The 25,357-nt window shown below is 40.4% G+C and overlaps 2 protein-coding genes across 11 annotated transcripts; both read right to left on the reverse strand.

Annotated features, from left to right (window-relative positions):
- Window positions 1-38: 38 nt before the first annotated feature.
- mfsd10 (major facilitator superfamily domain containing 10) lies at window positions 39-9,194 on the reverse strand. 8 transcript variants are annotated; one of them, XM_040154819.1, is made up of 14 exons: window positions 9,087-9,176; window positions 7,280-7,344; window positions 6,760-6,944; window positions 5,743-5,839; window positions 5,481-5,584; window positions 5,090-5,248; window positions 4,680-4,871; window positions 3,291-3,393; window positions 3,056-3,167; window positions 2,863-2,971; window positions 2,653-2,743; window positions 1,528-1,575; window positions 1,333-1,422; window positions 39-1,104 (listed from the first exon to the last, which is right to left on the reverse strand). In XM_040154819.1, the coding sequence occupies exons 2-14, from the start codon at window positions 7,305-7,307 to the stop codon at window positions 1,001-1,003; spliced, it is 1,422 nt and encodes a 473-aa protein (XP_040010753.1). In that variant the 5' UTR covers window positions 7,308-7,344; window positions 9,087-9,176; the 3' UTR covers window positions 39-1,000. The 8 variants fall into 8 exon arrangements, with proteins under 8 accessions (XP_040010753.1, XP_040010752.1, XP_040010751.1 ...); XM_040154818.1 differs by having other exon boundaries at window positions 7,280-7,406; window positions 9,087-9,175; XM_040154817.1 differs by lacking the exon at window positions 9,087-9,176 and adding an exon at window positions 8,691-8,775 and having other exon boundaries at window positions 7,280-7,406.
- Window positions 9,195-11,031: 1,837 nt separating this feature from the next.
- On the reverse strand, window positions 11,032-23,795 carry LOC120804988 (zinc finger protein 462-like). 3 transcript variants are annotated; one of them, XM_040154774.1, is made up of 10 exons: window positions 23,679-23,795; window positions 18,037-23,164; window positions 17,631-17,920; window positions 17,128-17,246; window positions 16,408-16,542; window positions 16,041-16,284; window positions 15,152-15,294; window positions 14,834-15,057; window positions 11,945-13,073; window positions 11,032-11,424 (listed from the first exon to the last, which is right to left on the reverse strand). In XM_040154774.1, the coding sequence occupies exons 2-10, from the start codon at window positions 23,140-23,142 to the stop codon at window positions 11,282-11,284; spliced, it is 7,533 nt and encodes a 2,510-aa protein (XP_040010708.1). In that variant the 5' UTR covers window positions 23,143-23,164; window positions 23,679-23,795; the 3' UTR covers window positions 11,032-11,281. The 3 variants fall into 3 exon arrangements, with proteins under 3 accessions (XP_040010708.1, XP_040010706.1, XP_040010707.1); XM_040154772.1 differs by having other exon boundaries at window positions 11,282-11,424; window positions 23,675-23,795; XM_040154773.1 differs by having other exon boundaries at window positions 11,282-11,424; window positions 23,650-23,795.
- Between the last annotated feature and the right edge of the window lie 1,562 nt (window positions 23,796-25,357).

Here is a 25,357-nt window from a genome sequence, read left to right on the forward strand (position 1 = left end):
GTGCTGCAAGATCCACTTCAAGCCACAAACACCAAGAATCAACTATAAAATGCTTTATTTTAATATTCTGTAATGTTACGCTGAAATGTCACCATGGTTTGTTCTGACCGTCCTTGGTGGATATTTCTAAATAAATCAAGCACCGGTTAAAGCACCGGTTAAAAAAAACAAAACAAAACATGTTACAAGTAAAAATCCAGCATTCAAATTTTTACTCGAAGTAAAAAATTCTACAGAAAGTATCAAAAGAAGAAGCATCCTTTATCCAAAATATACCCTTTCATTCAGATTAAACAGTATTTTAATATCGTAGCAGTTGAGGTGAAGCTAATTTTTAATCATTTGTATACTTTTGGGTGTTTTGTTATTCTATAGTACATTTTTTAATTTAAAAATCTTCCGGAAAAAAACAAACAAAAAAACAAACAAAAGAAAACTTTGGCACTAAGGACATGTTGTGGAGTAAAATGTATGTAGTGGAGTAAAAGTATTAATTAGGATAAAATTGAAATACTATGTACTGTTATAAGTACTTCAAAGTTGAACTTGAGTATATGTACTCAATTACCTTCCACCATTTCAGTGAAGTTGCAGTACTGAGAACATTTTTGTACAATCTTTAAGTAAGATATAAAATGATATCTATGTTCCTCAGGCATAAATGTTATTTGTGACCTACCCTAACCCATGCAGTAATATGCACAGGTCTAAATGTGCACATAAAAGGCATTATGTCCATTTATTTCTCACTTATGCAGTGACGACCGTCCCACCACTTCCCCCTTTGGTTTTGGCACGTGCATGTCATGGTTCTTGGCCAGCAGCGGAAGAAAGTAAACTGAAAGTGTACATCTTCTCATGATTGTTGCATGTGACAAAGTCATAATTCCGCGCCTGCTTTCCCAGCAGACGTAAACATCATAGCGTTCGTTTAGGTAGCAAAATATCAGAATGTCCCTGCAATCAGTCCTTTTAAAGTCATGTCATGTCTTTGCACTGCTCACTCCTCCTTAAGCCTCCTGGCTGAGCTCAAGAGAGCGAGCGGTACAATGAAAGAGGCTGATGTGATGAGAAAACAGGTCTGTGCTCCAGCTATCCAGTAAACTGTGAAGCAAACACGACAGTTAAAACGAGCACACTGCACATAAATTCGAAGATACAGCAAACAATTTAAATAGTGCTGAAAAAAGTGTTTGACAAAAGTTTGTTATTTCAGTGTTTGATTTCACAAGAAGAGGATAAAGGACAACCTCTAACAAACAAATCTACAAAGCTAAGGCTGTAAATTGGTCACTGTTTCTGTCTTCTGTCTTTTTATCAAAGCTTCCTCACCGGAGGATGACACAACCGGTCCCAGTGCTCTGGCCAAGGCGCCCAAACTACGCAGGATCCCCATCACCGTGCCTTTCTGATTGGCCGAGCCTGGAGGAATATCCCCAGCAGATAATCAGCAACAGTGCGCATGATTTATATTACAGTCAAAATGGCTCGTGAGTTTAAATAAATGAGAATTAATAAGAGGCTCACCATAGTCAGAAACAAGTGTTGACATGCATGGAACTACTATTGCAGCCGCTGTAGCGAAAGGAGAAATAGAAAATGTGAAGACATATTACGTTTAATTTAACGTAAACAAATAAATAAATCCTTTAGATGCATTTCATGCTTTAGACTCATATTATTTTCTTGCATTGTCTGTGGATATTATCGTGCTGCACACCAACTGTGATTCACGTGTGACTGGTGGTTTTTTTTGTGTTTTTTTTTTTAATTTTTATCTAACTTTTATTTAACCAAGAAGTCTCTTGAGATACATTATGGCTACCAAAATGGCAGCACAGAGAAGTTAAAACACAGTCAAATATAAAAAATTATTTACAAAATTCACATAGAGCATACATTCATCCATATTTTGCTATTTTGGTCTTTTGCCATTGTGGTCTATGTACACACCACATCTAGGCATTATGGGAGAGGGACCTCTCCTCTGTTGCTCCCGCTAAGCTTTCTTCCATTTTTTTCCAGGTTTTATAGGGGGAGTTTTTCCTTATCTGAATGGATGGTCTAGGAATAGACAGATTGTAAAGCCCCTTGAGGCAAATTTGTAATTTGTGACTGTATATACAAATAAAATTGACTTGACATACAAAACAGTGATATAGGACCCGAGAGCCTTAAAGCAGGGAGCTTGACTGCTTAAGACAATTTTTAATTTACTATTTAATGATTCTATAAGTAATATTTGCAGCACAAGCGCAATGTAGTCTAACCTTTTGTTTTGTTTTACTCTAGGGGACTCTGACACCTGTGCATCAGCTCTGGGAGTTATTCATGCCCTTGGTTCTTAAAGAGTTTTATTGTGCTCAAGATACTATTTCCACTGTTGATGCTAAATATCCACATCAGATGTTGAAGACTTTAAAATTTACTATGTGTTTTGGTATCATTTTTATTGGCCTTGGGAATTTTTTTCCTTTTTTGTCCATTCTTTACCTGTTGTGACTCTACTCATATGCCATTGTTTATCAATTATGTTTCGTATATTTTGCACATTCCTGGGTGTAATAAAGGGTTTAACTTGTCTCAACAAGGCATACAGTACTGCTTGTCACTGTTTTCCCTTCAAGTAGAGTGAACTTAAACACAACTCACCGAAGGAGTATAACGCCAAGCCGATGTAAAGCATTGTTATATTCCACGATAACCCAATGAGAAGAAATGCTGGGATCAATGCTATGATTGCCTAAAAACAAGAAATACAAGTCAGTAGATAAGACATTTGTGCTGCAGTGTACCAGGTCTCATCAGCACCACAAAGAGTCATTTTCTGTGCAGCTTTTTGACATGGTAACAGACTCCTACCATACAAACAGCTTTGATATGCTGCCCGGGTTTGATTCTGCGAGCGTATCCCCCCTGGATCAGAGCCATGATGACTCCAATGAAGAAGAACATCTTTCCCTGCTGCATACTGTTGAGAGAAAAACGCAAGGTCGCTAGTCAGGCGCATTCACTACAACTGATAGAGCACACAGCTTTGTTTCTGGGTTTTTACCTTGTGAACTGGAAGCGCTGGTGAGTCAGAAAACTCAGCGTGAACTCTAGACCAGAGAACAGGAAGAGGTAGCAGAAATAAACCAGGCCCAACACTTGAAGCTTCTGCATTCCTGTAAAGACATCCCCACCTTCTATCAGCTTGCCAAAAGTTCATTCATGCTTCAGCTTCATAAGTGGGTCAAATGGGTGTAAGCCTCTGCCTCACACAGGAATCCAGCGTGTAGAGTACTCACTTTCTTTTGAAGGCGGATCTTCTGTCCTTGTAACAGCTGAAAAATGGAACAAAGATAAGGGGTTCAGGAGGTCCCTGGATTCCCCGAACCCTGAAGATGGAGCCTAGGAGGAAAAGAGAATAGAATAGAATAGAACAGAACTTTATTGCCCACCAGACTGGAAAATTGCCTTTTGGGTCACCAAAAAATAAGAGCTGCACGAGAACAGCTAACATTGTAAAACAATTAACATATGGAACAAATGTGGAAACAAAATACTACTGAGTCTAGAGTACTCTACAGTACGCAAGTAAAAATTACAAATAAAATACCTAAAACAAAGCATAAAACATTAATACATAACATACTGTGGAGCAAGATTTACGGCTGTCATGATGGTATACAGCTCACTCAGCTTCTCCGGGGCTTCCCAACTATTTTGCTGGCATTGCCAACTGCTCAAGCCCTCTTATTCCTAAGCCTGCAGTTCAGGTAGGCCAAACCAAGAAAAGATCAACTGGTAGTCCAAAACCCTACCAAGATGTTTGAACAGTTTCAACAAGTTGACCATCAAATAACAGGCTTGGTTGTGAAATCCTGCTTGGCACAAATGTTCATTTCTTTAGTCTTATCAACACTGATCTCCAAAGTGCTACTCTTGCACCAAACCTGAGGAGCCAAATACTCAGCTCCGCCTATCTGCATCTATCTGATAGAATAATCTCACTGTCAGGAAAAACCATTTCTAGTGGTTAAAGATAACAAACTTGTTTTTAGCTTTGCCACTTTATAATAATTTATGGTGAGTCATCTAATGGAGCTTCATTATTAAGTTGTATGATGATGTCTGGATGTCATCCAGGTTCGATCTTATGCTGTCACTTGATGTACACCGCAATGTATGTGAGCTAGTGTGGTGGATTTTAAAGCATATGATTTACATATGGTATTTGTATCATTTGCTGGTTAGCCTAGCTTTGCAGTAAGGCTGCGACTTCCGAGAAATATTCCGACACATAACTCCACGTAAAACCACAACCTGTCCTTTTTACAATTCGGTTTTTGCACCGATTAAACAAAATGACATGTTAACTAGTGAGCTTTAGAGGTGCTGGTAGGCAGATTTTGCTACGTTTGCACAGAGCATGGCCAGCTCTTTCCAGTCTTATGCTAAGCTAAGAAAACCAGCTTCTGGCTTAATCTTCTCATCTAACCCCTTGGAAGAAAGCAAAAAAAAAGCACATTTTGCAAAATGTCAAACTATTCCTTTAAGATCATTCACCTGTCACTGGTGGCCAATGAAAAATTCTGCTCCTGGGAAAACATACTGCACAGAAACTACATCTCCTTGAGTGAAACTGTGTATGACTCAGTTTGTCAGTTGGCAGTGTGAGTGTTTCGACAGCTAACCTTGATGTCCCCCGTGAGCGTCTCCGGCAGCACGAGCCAAATAAAGAGCAAGTCAGCAACACTGAAGGCCAAGGCGAGCAGAGCCGGAGTTTGGTAGAAGACATTTCCTGTTGTGCTGGAGTTGACGGCAAAGTAGGCGCCCATCAGAGGCCCCACAGTGAAGCCCAAGGAGAAGGCAATGCCAATCATAGCCTGGTCACAGTAACATTCGTCTTACTTTTTGTCACATTTAAAACAACAAAAAAGGCATAAACTGGCTAATCAGCAGTATTATGTAAAAACAAGAAATGTGAAGGTCAGAGTCACAGTGTCCTGATATGTGAGTAAATATCACCGTGATCCTCGAGTGATTATGCACCCGGTCACATTTAGTGTGTTTAAATATATTCAGTTTCAGTGTCAGTGCCTACCATTCCTCGGTTTCGCACTTTCGGGCAAGGCAAGTCGGCCACGATGGCAGTGCAGAGGCTGACGTTGCCCTTACTAATGCCTCCAATTACCCGAAACAAAAGGAACATGCTGAAGCTCCGGGAAACTGCCCACACCGCATAGGAGGACATCAGCCCTAACTGGAACACAAGGCACCCAATTAGACCCGGACGAATCAGCGTTGATGGCATGGCTGTAAACAAACTGTGCCAAGTGAATGGCTCCACGATTAACAATCAGTGATGATATTAAACCGTTGCTCTTTTCTATAAGGTTTCCTATGTAAAAGAAAACTGAGATTTATATTCGTAAGCCAATAAAAACTTAAGTAATACACATACAATGTATTAACAATAAGAGCTTTACACTCACTGTGGTAACAATGAGCAGGGGTCGTCTGCCATGGCGGTCTGACAGAGCACCGGTTAAAGGCGATGACAGGAACTGCAGCAGCGAAAACAGTGAACCGATCAGACCTGTAGGGCAAGTTAAGGAGCACGCAAATTAAACCAATGACCTGGAATGAAACACGTTTTTTTTAGCATTATTAAAATTCTATTTTTACTTAATCATAATGTCATGAAAAGCCGAGCTCTATATGAGCTGCAGAGAATGTCAAATCAATCAAATATACCTCCAAACAGGACACTGTTGTATTTCTTCTCCATAGGAATCCCGACCGCCTCCCTGAACCAGTCCACAACACTCTGCAGGGACTGATATACAGAGTCCTACCCAGCAAGAAAACACAAAAATGTAACATCGAACAGGGACAATATGAACACCAGGAAAAAGGTAGTTTCAGCATGAGTCAGCTTTCAGACTCCCCCACAAACACACTCCATTGCTGCTAATCTAATCACTCACGAGTTGGTTATGTTTTTTTATGAAATAGATTCTTTACACAAAGCCCCCTTTGTTCGAAGGAGCATCGCGTGCTGCACGTTGTCTGTCCAGTCATTCCTATTCAAAATCACTTTCTTTTTTTTTTTTTTAACTGCAATCCAACACCAGCTGAGCACAGGTGTAGGACAAAGAACAGCAACAAGAAAAAGGGGAGGCGGTGAAATTTCCGAGCTCCCAAGCTCTTAGTGCAAGGTTTCGATCTGCGAGGCTATATCACAGCCGATATACACAGACAATAAACGACAGCTCCCTCTACAATTAGGAGATCACATGATACAAAAAAAAAACAAAACACCTATATCAATTGGCTGTGTACAGAGAAAACACCCAATTTAGCCCATAAACATTATGTAATATACATTGTTTTAACACTGTTGTGGATTATATTATTATTTTTAATTTTCTAAAGAGAGAGAAAAGAAAAAACTAGCAAATTGATATGTGTGGGTTTTTTGTTTCATGGGATTTTATGTCCATGTATAGAGCCTTTGTTTTGTTCACGACGAAGACCTTGCAGGTCGAAACGTTACACTAACAAAAACCTTGGAGCTCGGAAACTTCGGTGTGCAGACAGCCACTCTAAATATTATGTCTCTTAACGCTATGTTGTTATCATTTTGTCTACTGTGACAATAATGAGCAAATGCATTTATTTTCAAAAGTGCATTTTAAATCATTACACTGCTTTAATAGAATAGACTGCTTTAAATGTTATTTCTTAATGAAAAACCCCGAGAAAACTAACCCCTGTTTGTGCATAATGGTCCAAAATGGAGGGTAGTAGAGGCAGAATCAGAGTGAACCCCAGCAGGTCCAGCAGCAGGACGATAAACACAATGTTGATGACCTTTGAGGAGAACGAGCCGCCACCCTCTGCAGATTCGTTTACGACTGACATTCCTCCAACTGAGTACGGTGTTTCACCTGTTCCTGTTCACAAGGAAGACGCATTACGGCACACGTCAGAAGAGCAGCACCGCCGTGAAAATAAAGGTGCTACATTCAATTTACAATGAGCCTGACTTCTTATCTCTCGGATGGGGAGCGAGTAAAGCCTCGGAGAATAATCAGACGTAATTCCCTTGAAAGGTTCCTGGAAAGAAATGTTAGTTGGGACTACTTCTAGGGAAACAACAGAAATATTTTTTAGATTTTCCAAACATTTACATGAGAGATCTGCTCCGTTTAAGCTCAAGTAAATATTAAAACCTGTGCACTGTAGGTGATGTTTTCTAATTAACTGGAATTGACTCTAAGTGTATCACCTGAATACTGTCTCCAGTTTCCCTGCATTTAGTGCCACATCAAATTGTTCTTTCCGGGAAACGTCCTATGAATTTACAGTTACAGGTCAGGCGCTTTTTGGAAAATTATAGGAAAACCCCGTGACCTCTGAAATAAAGAAGCATTAATACAGACAGTAAGTTAGAAATCTGCAGATTAATGTGCGGATCTTAGTACAAACATTAACTTGGTTGGTCAGTGTGTTGAGATTTTATTTCCAAAATGCAGTGTTGGAAGAAGTATTCAGATACTTTACTAATGTAAAAGTACCGATACAATAATGTAAAAATACTCAATTACAAGTACGAAGCAAAGGATTATCAGCAAAATGTACTTGAAGTATCAAAAGTAAGAGTACTTGTGCCCCTGTCAGTGATATATTATTCTATCTGACGTTGTTAGATTGTTAATACCAATGCATTAATGCATAAGCAGCACTTTATTGTTGTAGCTGCTCGAGGTTTTCACTACTTTACGCACAGTAACCCATTTCAATCCAGCGGTTCCCGGCTTGTGGTCAGTGCCGGGAAACACTGGTTGACTCATTAACAACGTGTCGTATCTTAAAGGTTCATCCTCACAAATCTTCATCTTAAAACTAACCACCTGTCACATAAATGTAGTGGGGTATAGAGCACGGTCGTTACCTCTGAAATTTAGTGAAGTAGAAGATCAAAAAAAGCGTTCAGTGGAAACACTCAACCAAATTACAAGTTCCTCAAAACTGTACTTAAGCACAACCCTCGAGTTAATGCTCTCAGTTACAGTACGTTACACTACTGTCAAAATGTGAAAGTTATTGGTAGTGGTGGAAAATAACTAAGTACATTACTGAAGTACAACCCTTTTGTACACATTTGAGGTACTTTTACTTTATTCGAGTGTCTCCATTATATGTTACTTTGTACTCCACTACATTTCAGAAGGAAATATTGTACGTTTTACTTCATTACATTTATCTGACAGCTGGAGACACTGTTTACTTTTCAGATTAAGATTTTACCAAAAAAAAATCATAAAACCAACTCGTATGACATTTATATCTCAGACTATCTGACAGTATATAAGGTAGTAGACATTAAAAATGCTGCGTATGTGTTAACGTTCCTGTAATAATATTCGAATAATAAGGTATATGAAATATGAAAACACTCTGAAAGCGACCTTAATGCCCAATGAGCACTTTAAGTACATTTAGCTGATAATACTTTGGTACTTTTACTCAAGTCAAATCTTGCCTGTAACATTTTACAGAGTGGTAATACATCTTTTACTTGAGGAAACTCTACCAGTACTTGTTTTAAAGCATCCGCAACAGGCCAAATGCAAACAAATAAATAAATGCTGACAAAAGTAGAGGCGTTGCAGTGGATGTGCAGTTAGATCACGCACTTTCCTGTTTTCTGTTGCCCAAGGAAGGAGGAAACGATTCCTGTAAATGCTCGGGGGCCAAACTGTATCCAGGTCTGAATATGAGCTCTTCATATTCAGACTGAATATGAACTCTTCATATTCAGACTTTCTGACCGGGGGTTTTAGTTCTAAGACTGTCAGTCTTGCTCTGTCTAAAAGACAGACAGACACACACACACACACACACACACACACACACACACACACACACACACACACACACACACACACACACACTTTTCCTACAGGTGATTGCTTCCTCAGAGTATAAATCGATCCAGTGAGACTGGCCAATAGGTATCAGCATCACCCCTCCTCTTCTCGGACATTTTCAACCGGGCGATCGGAAGCACCGCTGCAGCCGGTTTTACTCACACGGTTTCCGCGGACTCGTCAAGTCGGACCAACGGATCACGCCGACTCCGGCAGCTCTAGCTTCCCTCTCTCATCAGCCCATTTTTATCGGTCCACACCAGGAAGCGGTGTCCTCTTACATTTGGATGACAAGAAGTGTCGTAAACGACGCACACAGACCACAATGCTGCCTTCAGGCGACCCCCTCAGCTCGTATTTTCGTGTTCTAGACACGTTCGGGACCTGTTGGCCCCCGTTCTCTCGACAGCTTTATATATATATATTTAAATCTAACACAGCAGTATGTGCATGAAAAATTATGTACAAACAAAACTGTTCATAACAGGGGTATAAGAAGAACAACACAACTTTCCGATAAGGCACCATTTCTTAAGGGTTTATAAACTGTAATGAACGGATTTATCAATGGTTGATACATTGTTTACTAGTAAGGCTGGATTACCGGCTGGGCAAAGCAGGCAACTGCCCAGTAGCCAGTAGGTTTACCTCATACAATTTCTGTCCACATCGTTTGATTAATCACAAATTTGGTTGACATTTGTACAACTGAAGTGCAATATCAACTCCTCCTCCATCTTTGTAGCCCAGTCTCGTAAAGGGACTCTTTATGCAAATTAAGTTTTAAGACCTTAATTGTTTTTTTTTTTTGTCTGTTCTAAAACTGTGTTTTATCAAATTGTTTCCACTGTTTGTGTCAAGTAATTAACACCAACACACACACACACACACACACACACACACACACGAACGCTGGCAAAGTAGTATTATTCCATCAAAGATGTACTACAAGGCTGCAACCAACAGTTATTTTCATTACCAAGACAAATGTATAGATAGGTATAATGTATATAAACATTTTGGGCTTATTAATGGTTTATGACTGATCTATAAAGCAGTAATAGGCCATAAATACAGCTTGTAAACTCTTCATAAATGGTGTCTTATCAGAGTGGTAACGATAAACAATAGTCAGACAATAAAGACAGTAAAATAAATAAATTCATTGAGACAGTGTTCATACGATATTTAACAAAAATACTGCGTTGTCATAGCCTTCTTATTTTGAATGTATTTTTAAAGGTCTCTACTCCTGGTGCCATATTGAATTAGTTCTTGACAAAAGTGTCCCAATTCTGGTTTGGAGTCAACCCATTCCTTTTTACGACTGTGGAATTTCCCCATTAATAAAATCATTTCTACAACAAAAAAACAAAACAAAAAAAACAACAAAAAAAAAAAAAAAAAAACCTTGTCCATCTTGTTGCCTGTGAAATGAAGAAAAATGTCTTTACCTTGTAATCGGATTGTTTGTTTGTTCCTTATAACATGCTAATAGTCCTCCCAGAATATTTTGCTGTAAATACTAAGGTAAAACAGATTCTATTAGTACTTAGTAATACTATCAAAAGTATAATGTTATGAACAGTTGTGTTTGTTTGCGGATGTCCACTGTTCGAAACACACTGGACTAAATCTCACCAGCAGCAGCACTTTCAGCTAAAAACCAAGGTAAATGTTATCATACGATAAACAGGTTAAAATGTAAAGACAATTTTCTCATTTACATGGAAAAATCACACCAAACAAATTTACTTACTCGCCGGCAAGATACATGAAGCTAAAATACCCCACAGCACCTAAAGGCAGCAAAAGCATTGCCACAATCACTGGTATTGAGGTTGGTGCAGTTCTTGGTATTGAACAGGAATTGTAAAGTTTGTATGTAACAGTAGTTCAGGTCAAAGACTTTTGCATGTTTTACAGTAGTATCCTCTGATTAATATCGCCATTCATATAAATTGCTGGAATAATAATAATAGTAATAATTTTTTTTAAAAGGGGATCTTTAGTTGATAGTTATTCATGCATATTGATTAGTCTTTAAACAAAACAACTCTAAATAAGATCTCAATGACAATGTGTAACACATTATGCAGTCATCGGCTTGGTTCTGAACTTTTATTTATTGAATCATGCAAATTAAATCCTACTCATAAAAGCTGTACCATAAAAACATTTAATTAGAAAAAGGTTTAAAATCTACAAAACATGAAAAATTAATTTGTTAACGGGGTGTTTACAAACACAAAGTACAGTAAAAGAGCAGAGGACGGTCCGTGAAAACAAAATGTAGCTTCCCAAACATAAATCAACAGTGGAAGCTGCTTGTACCGTCCGCAACATAAAGAAAAATCTTATAGTCCATGTCGCATAATGTGACGCTTCAATTCAGTGCTGTTCGTGAGGTTTCGTCCACAAAACCCACAGGTAAACATTGGCTTTTCTGTAACTGATGGGCAGAGGACTTCAGCAGCTCCACCCTTGGCTGTGAGTGCACCTGAAAAACAAGAGAAATGAACTTAGGTTGATAGTAGTTGATACTACCAATATTTCGTTTTGTAGGTTCCTGAGAGTTCAAATTTGCTGATTTCAAAATAATCAAATAACTTAGCTGAATGTAAGCACATGAAAACTGAGGGGCAAAAATTAAAGATCAAATATGTCATAAAAATGTGTGATGCTATGCCATTTATTTTTTCACCAGGCAATCATCACAAAGTCTGACATGCCTCAAACTGATGATATCATACCATCCGACAGACTGAGCATTTAAAATTTTATAGGACCCATCTCACACCATGCGACATGTAATAAACTTACATCATCGCTGTTGTCGCATGGTCTAAAGGCGCCTTTACATAGAAAGCAATGGGTGCGGGCGTTTTAATGTGCGTCAAAAGCCGCCGGTTTGTGTTGCCCTTCACTGTGCATTCAAACTCTCGTTCTGTTCCTTCAATTTAAAAAAAAAAAAAATCAATCAATCATTTAGAGTCACTGAGATGAATTTAGAGTCTTACTTTTGTGCACACGTGGATTGTCAGCTTCCTCTATCCTGTGTCCGTCCTCATGTTCCTGATCCTGGCATCGGTTCTCGTTGCCTTCAGTGATCACCTCATCTTCTCCGTCCTGCTTCTGCTCAAGATGATCTTCCTCCTCCTTGCAATCTCCGAGAGGTTGCACGACCTCCTTTAGATATTCATTCTCAAGTACTGGCATTTCTCCATAAGGGTCTGTTACCCCCTCACTGTTTTTCTGATTGCACATTTGTTCCTCTTTGCAATTTGTAAATGAGACCCCTGAGCTGTCCTTATGGCTTATCTTAAGTTGTGCGCGGTTGGGCAGAAAGTTTGTTTCAACTTTGAGTTTTGAGTTGTGGGCCAAAATGATGCTACCCTCTTCATCCGGCAACTGACCTAGAGTCTTATCTACACAGTCGGTCTCGATGTTCTGCTCTATCTTAACCGTTCTATCCCGATCTGCCTTCTTGTGTATCTTGCGGATGCTGCCATCCTCATCCAACGCTACGATACGACGCAGTATTTCATTTTCTACTCTAGCATCGATGCTCAATGTTCTATGCTGAAGCACCTTAATATTTAACTTGTGGGCCTTTGTTTTTTCAGCTATGTTACCATATGTTGATGAGCTCCCCTCCGCCGCCTCCTTTTTCTGCTGTGTGAACATTATGCTGCTGCCCTCACTACCTCTCACTTTGGGTTGGGCTTGGATCCCAATCGTCTGCCTCTCCCTCTCTGGACCACTGCATTCCTCAGACTGGATAGCTGCATTGCTCCCTTTACCAACATTTTGTTCTACTATATCTTCTATCCTCTTTCCTCTTGCAGTGTCTGGCAGGAACACAATCCCTGCTGGTTCTTGTGGGTCTTGCTCGTGCTTCAGACACGCTTCGTTCATCTGTAGCGTAACTGTCTTCCTGCTGTTACTTTCTGCCGGGTTCTCCGCTTGTGTCTTTCGTAGAACTTCATTACAGTCTGTAAAAAACTCCTTTATTTCTACATCCTCATTCTCATTGTTGTTGTGCTCCAAGTTTGATAATGGCTCCTCGTCCTCCTCCGGCATCCTACACAACCTTGCCTGTAGCTGATCAAGGCTGACCTGACCCACAAGCTCATGATTCCTCACAACCTGCAGAAAAGAAACACGAAACAAAACAAAAAAACAGACAAACAAACAAAAAATTAAACTAAAATCTTACAAAGAACCCATATAGCCCCACTTGAACTGCAGGAAATATTTCCAGGAATTCTTCAGGAATCTGTTTTGAACAGTGGAATCAGGGTCTAAATGTAGTTCCTCAGCAATAATTCAGATGGCCCAGGAACCATTGGGGCTAAATTTGCAGTGCTGAACATAGCTCATTGACACAAACCTTGCAGCTGCAACAACTTGTGCTTAGCTTTCTTAACACAGTAAACAAGTGCTGGGTGCCACTAGTATCAATATTAGGGCAAGAGATTGACATTTTTCGTCAAGTATATTGCAATTAAAAACAAAATGATGTTGTTGGAAGCCCCACTGGTCTACAAAGACTGACTTAAAGCAGGATAGTGGTCCAGTTCCAATGTACCTCCCTAAGACGTCAGCGCTGAACTTCTACAGACTTTAAGTGACGTCACCCTTGACATCAACACAAGTGTCTGCCTGCAGCCAGGTGTGAGGGCTCCAAACACTGTCCGAGTGGAAAAGCACTTTGCGACGGTAAAGTTTGAGGCCGATAGCTCGGACTGTATGTTGTTTATAAATAAAGAGTTCTGGTTATATATTTGGAATAGAAAGATACAATCCTGAGACAAACAGCGACACATAAACAGTGCCGGGAAACAAGATGTGTGAAACGAGAAGGACACGTCATCTTGCTGAATCCTTCCATGTTTTAATTCTTCTCTTTTTAATGAAGTGCAGTTCCGCTGTTGTTAGAGCTGGGCCTGTTTATGTGAATGAGCAGAGCACGCCAACATGTGTCCCATCATTTTTTTAATTGGACTAATTTGCCTATTGTTCTTGGTTATGACAGGAATGTGCAGAAGAGAATTTTTAGTTGCTATTTTAGTTGCTGCGGCTCCATAATTCCAGGAACTCTGTTTGAAAGGGGTCAGCAGGTTTAACTGCGGGCAAGTTTTTTTTTTTTTTTTTCCCCCCCAGCATTGCTGTTGGAGGGGCCAACATAGTTTTACATGTGTGGTGGAGACACACCCCTACATGCTGTCAATGTTGTTTTTGTTTTTTGAGTATTTTATTTCTTTAAGAATAAAACTCATTTATATAACTGGCTGTTTTAGGGGTTGTATCTAAGGGCAGCTAATTTTTCCCCCACCAGGAAGTTTGAGCTAAAAGAGGTACAGCAGCTGATGTTAATATTCATTTGGAAAAAATGACTCCCAGATGCAAATTTGAAAGTTACTGGTTTAATTTATGGTTGAATGGTAATACTGTTGTTGTTGCCGCTGCACTACTAGACTGCCATCTACTAGACTGTGTTTGAGATGCAAATCATTATTGTTATTTACAAGGTCACATTTATTTGGATTTACATGAGTCTTGTATTTACAGTGTTACAAATGTGGGAGAGTTTTGCCAAGATTTTGATTCAAATTATAAAAAGGGAAAACTTTGTCTTTCACTGGGGGGCCAAATATTTTTGTTGGAGGGCCAGATTTGGCCCACAGTCTGCTATTTCTCCTACCACTGCCGCAAAGGGTTCAGTGACAGTAGTATTTTCTAGATTTAATTTTTACACTGGCATTTGAAAATGTGAAACAAAGACACTGCATACAGTTCCTTTTGGTTTTTAAAATTCCTGGACATTCGAAGTGGGTATTGTATCACCTCTTCAGACACAAAGGAATTCCAGCGATGCAAAGAGGGACTTAGCGACAAATCCTCACCTGATGCTTATCGCTCAGGTGCGCCTCCAAGTCGCTCAGCAGAGTGCAGTCGAAGTAGCAGAGCCGACACTTGAAGGGTTTGATGTCGTCGTGCCTCATCATGTGCAAACGCAGGTTTTCAGCACTGCCGCTGGTGAAAGTGCATTTGTGACAGCGGAAGACGATGCCTTGAAGGTAGCGTGACAGCTTTGGGCGACGCACCTCTATTGGCACGACACGTTCCTCTGAATTCAAAAGAAATAAAAAGAATGAACATAACATGACGGATTGGGGTTTCAGTGGGTGGGAACACTGAATCCTGTCCAGCATCTAACCTACCGCGATGCAAGACAATGTGATCGATCATGTTATTCTTGTTCTTGGTCTGGTAAAGGCAGAAAGGGCAGCGGAGGTCCTTCTGATGAGTAGGTTCTGACTGGCAGGTAGAGTGCCCAGTCCCCACGTGCATCTCCAGGGTTTTCCTAATAAAAAGGTAGGACAAACAAGTGACAGTGACAAAATGTGGAGAACGCTGGGAGATCACCTTTGCTCTCACAACTACCCCGAATGGCAGGTTAGTGACCAATGACAGAGACTTGCCAACTCAGTGAAATTTTTGCTGAAACCATCACAGAAATTATGTTTCCCTGTTAACTCTGACTTGAGAAAGAAAAAAAAAAAAAAGTGAGCTCCACATGTCCTCAATACATGGATGACTATCTCGACATGAATTCAAAGTTCAAATCTTTATCAATTTTTAAATATGACATGACAACATTCTGTTCACCTTTACTTGAATCCTGTATATAATCATTGAATAAAAACACACAGAGCACGTCCAAAGTCACTCCCTATTTTCTATACAATGCACTATATTTACTTTTTTTTATTTGAGTGTCTGAACTCTGTGTGTGAGGGCTTATGCTCTATATAGTGCCCTATATAGAGCAACATTTTATAATGCTGAAGACAACAACAACACTCTATCCTATTAATTGTATCCTAATACATGCACTTTTGATATGGCCTTGTTTGTAGGGTTCCTTCTCCCAGGAGACCATTTGTGTGCATGCTCTGATTTCTAAATCTAATTTAATGTTTAGCAAAAGCCGCTGGAACAACACATCTCTTGTTGTAAAATTTATGTAAACTATTGGCAAAAGAAAAGTTACAACAGTTTTCACGATCCAAAAATATTTCCTAAATGCCCATGGTGGCTGTAACGCACCTTAAACCAGTGAAAAAGTTGCAGTCCTTACACCTGAGGATCTTCTTCCCATGGCGGTTTAAGTAGTGTCGTCGCACGCTAGACAGGTGTCCAGTGTTGAAATTGCAGAACTCACAGTGAAGCAGACTGTGTTCAGGAAACTCGGTTTCTTGCAGGTTCACCTTAGACGAGATACCAGTCTGTGCCATCAAGCTGTAGTGGTTCAACTGCCGCTGGACATCTGGGGGCTCCAAGTACAGCGATTCTGTCAAAGTGTAACAAAACCACCGACTTTCAGTGAGGCAACAAATGCAAAAAGTGTGCATTTCATATACATTTTGACAGATATATATACTATGATTTATAGGACATAAGAGGGACAACTTGCTTCCAATCATTTCAGGTTCTTCATCAGGTGCGGGCAAATAATTTTTTTCCTCTGATAAATTAGGATGCTCCTTGTTGGCCCTCTGAGTGTTCTCCTCATCTTGGCGGCCAGTCTCTGCAGGATCCATAATGACATCTGGGCATCCAGCAGGAAAACATACATGGAATGAAAGCCAGAGAAAATAAAAAAACATCAAGAAATATCTCAAAGCAAGTGCTGTGTAATCTGTGCAGTCAAGTAGATTTTAACACTGTTTTTAAACCAGAGAATGTGCTCAAAACCAATCTGAATTACCTCGAAAGAGTAGCCATTACTCAAAACTTTCTCTCTTTTCCTTTTCAGTTGCTAATTTTACCACACGGCAAAAATATTTTAGTTCGACTAGTTACAGGCAAAGTACAATGTGCCTGTGTAAGCACATATTAAACAACACTTGGCTGGATGCTGGTGGTAGTAAAGCGTCCTGATCAAAACCAGCCAGAACAAACAGTCCCAGAAAGAGGCAGCGTCTTCATTTATACTACTGACATGTAGCAACTTATTTTAAAAACATGTACGTCAGCGTTTCCTTTCATGTTTTCCATACGGATATAGGTGAACTAGAAATTCACAAATAATTGATTAAATTCTCAGCTGAAAGCAAAGACATCTGATGAATCATACGACCATGATACCATTGCCATTTGTTGTGTAATTGTACGTTACACATGGGTTGCTCACTCTGATGTTGTTTCATAAAATGACTCCTCCACAGGCCCAAGACGGTTGTCCGATAGGAACAGAAACTACATAGGAAAGGCCTCAAGGTCCCAGATTTGTAGAGGACATATTTGTTAATGCTGTAGAGATAATGTGAAAAAAAACATGTTAAGTCAGATACAATCACAATTAGCTCATCAATAACTAAATAGATGTTGGGGGCTCTGGACATAAAGGACATCAAATTTGTGAAATGTGGTTTTTTATTTAATATGTTAACATTGTACTGTTGAACAAAGTACTAATAATTCTGCATTAATGATACTCTGATAGTATTAATGAGCTCTGCTAAGCTATTTGAATGGTTGTAAAGAGCACAGAAACCACCGGGGGAGCTCTCATACATGCAAGTGTGAGCCCAAATGTAGCAATCATAAGCAGTTTTTTTTTTTTAAAGATGGACAAACATGTGATTTTTGTTTTGAAGAGCTTGTACTATAAACAGACCAAAACCTTATTCTTACTTGTGCCTCAATGCCGAGATGGGCAGATTGTTCAGTTTCTTGATGGCCGCCAGGGCTGCGTGGCTGCGCTCATGTGAGCGCAAACCTTTCAGAGACATGAATGTGCGCCCACACTGTTTGCAAGTGTGTTTGTATTCTCTCGATTCCAGCTCCGGCTGTTCAGGATCAGTGTGTTTTGAAGGCAATGACTGCGGACTTGTTGGCAAAGTGAAGGTCTCTACTGGTGTCACATTCCACTGGGTCAGCTCCTCCACAGTTTCTAAAATGGGCAGTTCATCTTGCGTACAGATCTGAAAATTTAACACAGCAACTGTCACCAACTTTTAAACTTACTAGTGTAGCTCAAGCATGAAAAAAAGAAAAAAGATCCAGAATATAAATGATCATACGGGCAGAGTCAACTTACTTCAATGGATGTGGCCTCTGGTGTTGTCGTAAAGACAAACGATGCCTTTGTCTTTGCAGCCGGTGTTCTCTCTTTCATCCTTGCTCTATGGTGATCCAGGTGGCGACACAGCTTTCTAATTCCATTCAACTGTTTTCCGCAGTGGTCGCATCTGTAAACCCCTGTGCTCTTCTTTGACTCCCGTGATAACACAGTGAAGTCCGATTTGCAGTCTGAGCTATGAAAGATACAGTAGTGGGCAATAAGCAGCTGAGATGATTCAAACGTTAAGTTTGGACACTTCTTACATCTGACGTGTGCACTTTCCGCGGATGTAGCTTCGAGCAGGCAGCGGGCCTTGTTGCGTTTACGCTTGTTATACTTCTCCAGCAGCTTGTATGTGCTGAAGGCATCCAATTTGTGAGTCTTTTTGTAGTGACAATGCAGATACCTCCGACACACTCCGGAATAGGTACACATGTGGCACTTGTACAGTGACACCTTGTTTTGCACTGACACTTGACACGTCTCAGGAAGGCTCTGCTGTTGACTGTGGTCAATTTCTGTGGGGTTCACTGTCGATATTACTGAGCCCTGAGAGCCGGGATAAGGCTGTTTTTCGGTTTCAGTTTCAGTTTCAGCTGAATGGTCAGAAGCTGCTGGCGCTGCCTGACTGTGGTACCTCTCGCTGTGGACTTTCAGTTTCATCCATGATGCATAAATCTGTGGACATTTCTTACACATATACCCTCTTTCTTTAGAACCTTTTCCCATCGTACACCTGACTATGTTGGTTACAAGTATTTCATCCGTTTTAAGTTCATCTGCCCTGGCTATGAGGGCTGGATGCTTCATTTGGCAGTGAGTGAGAGTTCCGTGGTAGCTAGCATTCACATAGGGACAGGTTGGACACTTGTAGACTAATATTTTGTTTTCTTCAGTCGTTGCGCTAGACTCACATGCCTCAGAAGTGTTTGCTGGTTGCTGAGTTGTAGGGCAGTCAGGAGATGTTAGCACTGTCTTCTCTGGGACCTGCTTGTATAGTGGTGCATAGTATTTTAAGAAAGCGTTCTTTCCATGTTTCTTAGTATAATGGTTTCCGAGACGCTTTTTCCTGAAATAGGATCTGGAACACAGGACACACTTGTATACACAATCCTTAATCTTTGAAACAGATGCGTTCCTGTAGTGAACACGCAAGTGCCGAGCAAGCGCAATTTTTGTGCTGCAACTGTAACTGCAATGCTGGCACCTAATTACGGCATATATTTTTTTCCGTAAAAAGGAAGCCTTCGATACTGATCCGAGAGTGCTGTGGGTATTAAATTGTTGTGTTTTACTCATAGCTGATGGTTTAGGAGCCGGTTTGAGCGTGTTTGGCACAGTGTTCGCCACAGTCTCATTGTGGTCGTTCTCACAGTGCTTGTTCATTTTCTCCAGCGTTGCATAGACCTGAGGGCAGGTTTTACACATGTACCCACTAAGTTTCAGACTGTCACAACCTTTTCTTTTCAAACCGTCGTCCCAACTGTGTAGATGTGATTCATCCATGTGAAGACTGTCCGCCCTGGATACCAAGGCAGGATGCTTCTTCTGGCAGTGAGTGAGAATTCCTTGATAGTTGGTATTGATGTAGGTACAATATGGACACTTAAAGACGTGCACACGTGTTTGGATTTGTACTTGCTGTTCATGCCGTTCTTGCTGTTCGTGCTGTTCATGCTGTTCACACTGTTCATATAAACTTCCAGTTACAGCTTCTTGGTGTTTCATTCCACAGTGAGTGCTGAGACCCCGCTGGGTTTGAAACCTTGCAGGGCAATAATGGCACTGGATCATTGTGGGAGATGCTGTTGCTTCACGAGGAGAACCAGGTGACATGCCAAATTCAAGAGGCACTTGGTAGGCGTCAAATAACCCTGGTATTTCATTGGGGTCTTCCACTTGGCTGTTTGCACTTGACTTCTTGTTGGTGATGACATTCAGGACTGAGCCGTCTTCTTTCACGGACCAAGGGTGAACGGCTCGGTAGTGGCGTGTGATACTCGACATCGAGCTGCCTTTAAATGAGCATGCTCTGCACGAGTACGTCTTGGTTTCATTTTGTCCAAATCTTTGGGACAGTACGGTGGCATCAGTGCCATCGCCGTCACTGATACCATCAGTGTGCCTTATTTGAGGTTTCTTCCTTTGAGGGGGGGTTGCGTCGGGACCGACATATAACTGAGTGGAGACGTACTCAAGGGTCACTCTACGTCCCGGGTGGTTATCCTGGTAGTGACTATGGACTGCTGCTGCATCTTCGTGAGAAAAAACGCACAGGTCACAGTGATACCCTGACTGTAACATTCCTTGTTTAAAGCACACTCTCAAAACATCACTGACTGAGCGATTCGCCCGGTGGGTTTTCCACATATGCCTTCTCAAATGATACACATACTGACTGCTGTATGTGCATCTATGGCACTGAAGGGTCCTTTGTGTTTGTGTGGCTCTCACTGAGGGTGACGCGGAAAATGACAAGCACTTGGCAAGAGTCTTTGTTTTTGTCTTTTTATTTCCTTTTTTCCCACAATTAACTTCTTGGTTTGCAGTTGCTTTTAAGTGCAATTTCTGTGTCTGTTTGAGAACCATGGAAGTATACAGATGGATTTGATCGGCCTTAATCTCAAATCCACGATGTCTTTTGAAGTAATGCTTTATTACATGATTGAGGGTATTCTGTCTATAGTTGCAAAAGTGGCAGAAAAACATATTTTCATCGTCTTCATTCAGAAGTGGAAGAGGTAGACGAGTAGAAAAGGATAACTCCTTTGTGTGAGATTTGGATTTTTCAATTTCATCCCGGATCAAAGCTGTATGTTTAATAATACATTCTCTGTTGGAATTAATGTGCCGGTGAATTATGGCTTGATGGTTCAATACCCCTTTTACAGTTGGATTTCCAAAGTTGCACTTTTGGCAGTAAAACAACTTTTCTGCGCATGCATAAGGATTTAATGCCGTCATGGAAGCATCTGCTACGTCATCCTCTTCATGTTGAAGTTCTTTTTCACTACACACCTTAACACGTTTACTAGTTTGAGAATCAGAACATGCAGTACTTGCTGAGGCCTCAGCATCACTTTGCAGTTTCTTTTTTTGCACCTCAGCAGTATACGACAAGATCTGTTCAGTACCTGTTAGTCGATGTGCAGCATGTTTTGCGTTTTGATGACCAACAACGCTTCTGATGTTGATACTTGAATAACTGCAAAACTGGCAGTAAAACATTTTACTCGGTAAACTGGAGTATAAACTGTCCATTCCTGCAAACACTTCCCTGTCACATTTGGTAGGTGACATCTTTGTTTGGCCTCTGTCCTCTGCAGATTTCACCTTCTCCGTTTTGGGAGACTCCGAACGAGTCTTAGAAGCGTCTGGTGCGTGCTTCAGATTCATCACAGACAGGGAAATCTCTTGCTGTGACTTCTCAGGTGTCCTCTGTGATGTTGTCTGTGGTGCGACATGAGCCGACTGTTTGATTTTTTCTATCGTGACTGCATCATCTGGATGGCCTTTTTGATAGTGGGCGTGCATAACAACAGCTGACTTATGCGTAAAGTTACAGTTGTTGCATTGATACAGAACCGCGTCTGCTCCTTTGGAGGTGAGATGCTGGGGTGAGGATGCATTTTTGACTTCCTCATACTGTGTATTTGCAATCTTGGGAGAAATCCCTTCTGATCTTTCTGGGCTGTGTGTTTTTTCACATGCACTCAACTGAGATGATCCCTCTTGGCATCTAGTCGCTGAATATCTGCAGTCCAACAACCCATTATCCACTTTATGTTTTGGGTGCTTTTCCTTGTAATGTTCTTTCAAGGCCTTCAATTCGTTGGTGGTAAATGGACACACGAAACATTTGAAAACCAAACTGAGTTCACGCGAATGCGCGAATACTTTGGGCGCCTTTGGATGATTTTCTGCATAGTGTCTCTTGAGGTCAGCTATACTTAAAAACTCAACTGGACAGTCCAGGCAACGAAAGGTAGCACTCCGATCACTCGGATCCCGAATGTAGACGGCGTTACATCTTATGTATGGGTGGTCTTTCTGGTAATGTGCAGACACGCTTCTGACGCCCACATCACTGTAGTCACAGTGCTTACAAAAATAAACTTCTGGGCTCTCTCTGTCTCCATTAAAAAGAGGAACTTTCTTATCTTCTTCATCTTCACGGATGTCAAATGAAAACTCTGTGCTGCTTGATGATTGTTGTTTACTTACCTTTGCTTTCTCCGGGAGCTTTGCCTCTTCTTTGTCTGTCTTTGCTTTTTTAGCAGGACACCTTTCCGGGCTTTCACAACTGGTCCTCTTGCCAACACTGTTAGGAGCCATGTCTTTGGATTTTTCCGCAGGCTTTGGGTGTCTCCTCAGGTCAGTATTTAAAGGGCGGTCATTTAGCATAAATTGGTCGGAAACAGTTTTGGAGAGATCAATCATGGACTTCGCAGTGACTTTAAACACACCGCTACTGTTTGGGCTGGAGCTTGAGGGAGATTCTTGCAAAATCAGGGTTCCTTTGGTGTGATCTAGAAGCACTGGGCTCTCAGCTAACTTCACTGAGGGTTCCCCATTTGATCCAGACGGTCCTGGAAAGTATTTGGTGATGGTTTGAATTTGCACCGGCCTCTTGTGTGTTTTCAGATCCTTTGATGAGTTAAGTGAGCATGTAGTTTTTGAGGTAGACATAACTGCACCTTCCTTGCGCTGGTTTGCCGGAATGACAGTTATTTTGGTCTCCCTGTCTGCAGAGATTATAAGATTTCTCAACCCGTTCTGCTTCTCAGATTTTCTGTTACACTGTTTCTCATGTTCATTTAAACCCTCCCGACCACAGGCTGTAAAATCACAGCGCCGGCATGAGAGGTTATTTCCGGAACTGTTGCTTTTGTCATCACTGTTGACTTTGTCAGCCTCAGGGTTTTGTAAACCGGCAGCTCTCAGAGCGGTATCCACATCCAAGCCGTGCACCTCGTTCAGATGTTTAAAAAGGTAGACTTTGGATTCGAAGAGGAGTGTGCAGTGACTGCAATGGACAGACTTGATCCGAGACTCGGCGCCGGCAGCTTGACTTTGCTTCATGTGGCTGGAACGTGCACTGAATCTGAGGAGGCAATGCAAAGGATAACACTGAATACTCAGCTTAATTTGATGCACTACACTGAATCAAGACTTGACACTGTCGGCAAAACTCACTGCAATAAAAGCATTTTTGCATCTTGCATTCCTCCTAAAAACCACAGCCTTATATATACAGAAACAGCTGTGACACACCTAGAGGATTGAAAGCATACGTTATTGCATTGCTCAAGGTAGAAAATCAGGTTTTCTACTTTACAACTGTTAAAGTTAAATGCACTACTGAGGGTTTCTACAGATATCTAGAAAGTGAAACTGACACAAAGAGATACGCTGGCTCTTCAAGCATCGAAGGATAATCAGCTGAACAGTAGCCCAGCAACGGTAGTAGGAGCAAGTGAGGACATCGGTATTTAACTTTAAATCAGGGAAGTTCAACAGGAAAGAGACCTAAAACGACACAAAACAATGGAAAGATAAAGAGCGGACAGTTACAACTAGCTAACATACACACGGCTGCACGCGAACGACGTACTCACGCGGGCAGACAAACACAAGACGAGGTTTTTTCGATGCGATGTTTTGAATCGCTGATGCTGATTACATGAAGGGACCACACGTTTCCGCCATTTTTCCCGCGAGTGCAACTCTCACCGCTTCCTCTGCAGCAACAAATCATCAATGGATTACAAGTTCACTTCCGTCGAGAGTCCCTTAACCTTCAAAATAAAATCTAATAATGAAGCGCTCTCAAAATGCCGTGCACAAAAAAAAAAAAGAAGCAAAACTCGATTTCACTCCAAGTAAAAGTCCTTCACTCAAAATCTTACTTAAATAAAAGTGCAGACGTATCATTTGGAATATCAAAAGTAAAATTACTCGCCCTGCAGAAGTTTTGCCTGTGTCAGGAAGTACAATACCAGAGTACTTAGTTACTTTCCACCACTGTTTAACGCTCTAGAGGAAACTGTTGCCTGTGGCTGATGAAACCTTAAATCAATTTACCAGCCAATCAATTTCATAGGCTTCTTGTGCTCGTCAGCCCAAAGAGCCACTAGAGGGCGTTATATCTGACTTTTCAACCACATCTCCCTTAGGTTTCTGCTCTCATGGTAAAATTAAAAGATGGAAGTGGAATTTTCCAGATTTTCACTTCATTTAAATGAAAACATGACATATTGACATGACAACCATGTATTTTTTACTGAATGCAACAATAATTAATAATAGCAAACTGCGTCATGTCTGTTTTATTTACTTTTTGACATCATAAATAGAACAGAAAAAAACCAGCACAAGTAAATGTTGATGAAAAATACATAAAGCATTTAAAAAACAACAAAACAAATAATCTTCAAAAAAAAAAAAAGCCTATTTTACATTTAAATTTACAAAAGAGGACAAGAGTGTTATCATCCTTTATATCACGTTAATCGTTATTATTTCATAACTGGTGAATTTCATGTTTTAATCGAGATTAGATATTCGTTATTTGAAAGAAAAACAAAACACACACTCGTACTTTAATTGTGAAATCCGAGACAAACTTGACCGGAAGTACTTAGTTTTCGCTTTGTAGATGATTTGCTATTTTAAAGTAACAAAATCCCTTTTACAAATCTTTTCGAAATCCTATTCATTTTTGATATTGCTACTAATGTTTCATATTATTACAGGCGACATATTATACTTATTAGCAAGCGTAACCTTTGAAACTGAGCTATCAAATAACCGCTACGCTTATTCTCGCCACATTTGGATTGATAATAGCCCCCCCTGGTGGAAGGCATGGGCACCTTGGTAAAACTTTATTTAAAATCGATTCATTTTTTTTTTTTTCCTGCAAGACTTTAATCAAAACAAATCCCCGGTTCATCACAATCCAGTTGTTAAACATTTTATATGCCAATTACGGTCTAGTATTATGAAAGGAAACACAGGATACAAAGGAAAAGGACAATGGCAGTGAAGAAGAAAATATGATATAAAGACAGTAAATAAATTAATAAAATAAGATAAAAGTCAAGGCAGATACTGTTTTAAAAATGTAAGTCTAATAATTAATTATGAATATGCTCTTTATTTTTTGTGAAATTTTAGAGGAGTTTATAAATATGTTGCAGTTTATTAGGTGGTGGTGATGATGTGAAGAGGATGAAGGAGACTCCGCTGACACCGTCTTGATTGCATATAAAGGTTTATTACAAAGAAGTACAGC

This window comes from Xiphias gladius, chromosome 19 (assembly GCF_016859285.1).
Source record: "Xiphias gladius isolate SHS-SW01 ecotype Sanya breed wild chromosome 19, ASM1685928v1, whole genome shotgun sequence".
Classification (NCBI taxonomy): Eukaryota; Metazoa; Chordata; class Actinopteri; order Istiophoriformes; family Xiphiidae; genus Xiphias; species Xiphias gladius.

Coding starts and splice junctions, on each gene's coding strand:
- mfsd10 (XM_040154816.1), bottom strand. CDS start 9,018: ATGCTGATACCTATTGGCCAGTCTCACTGGATCGATTTATACTCTGAG. Junction 5,585..5,742: donor CAACAGTGTCCTGTTTGGAG/GTATATTTGATT, acceptor CTTGCCCTACAG/GTCTGATCGGTTCACTGTTT. Junction 1,105..1,332: donor ACCGGTTGTGTCATCCTCCG/GTGAGGAAGCTT, acceptor TTTGCTTCACAG/TTTACTGGATAGCTGGAGCA.
- LOC120804988 (XM_040154774.1), bottom strand. CDS start 23,142: ATGAAGCAAAGTCAAGCTGCCGGCGCCGAGTCTCGGATCAAGTCTGTC. Junction 17,247..17,630: donor ATCTCGGCATTGAGGCACAA/GTAAGAATAAGG, acceptor TTATCTCTACAG/CATTAACAAATATGTCCTCT. Junction 15,295..16,040: donor AACTTTTTCACTGGTTTAAG/GTGCGTTACAGC, acceptor CCTTTTTATTAG/GAAAACCCTGGAGATGCACG.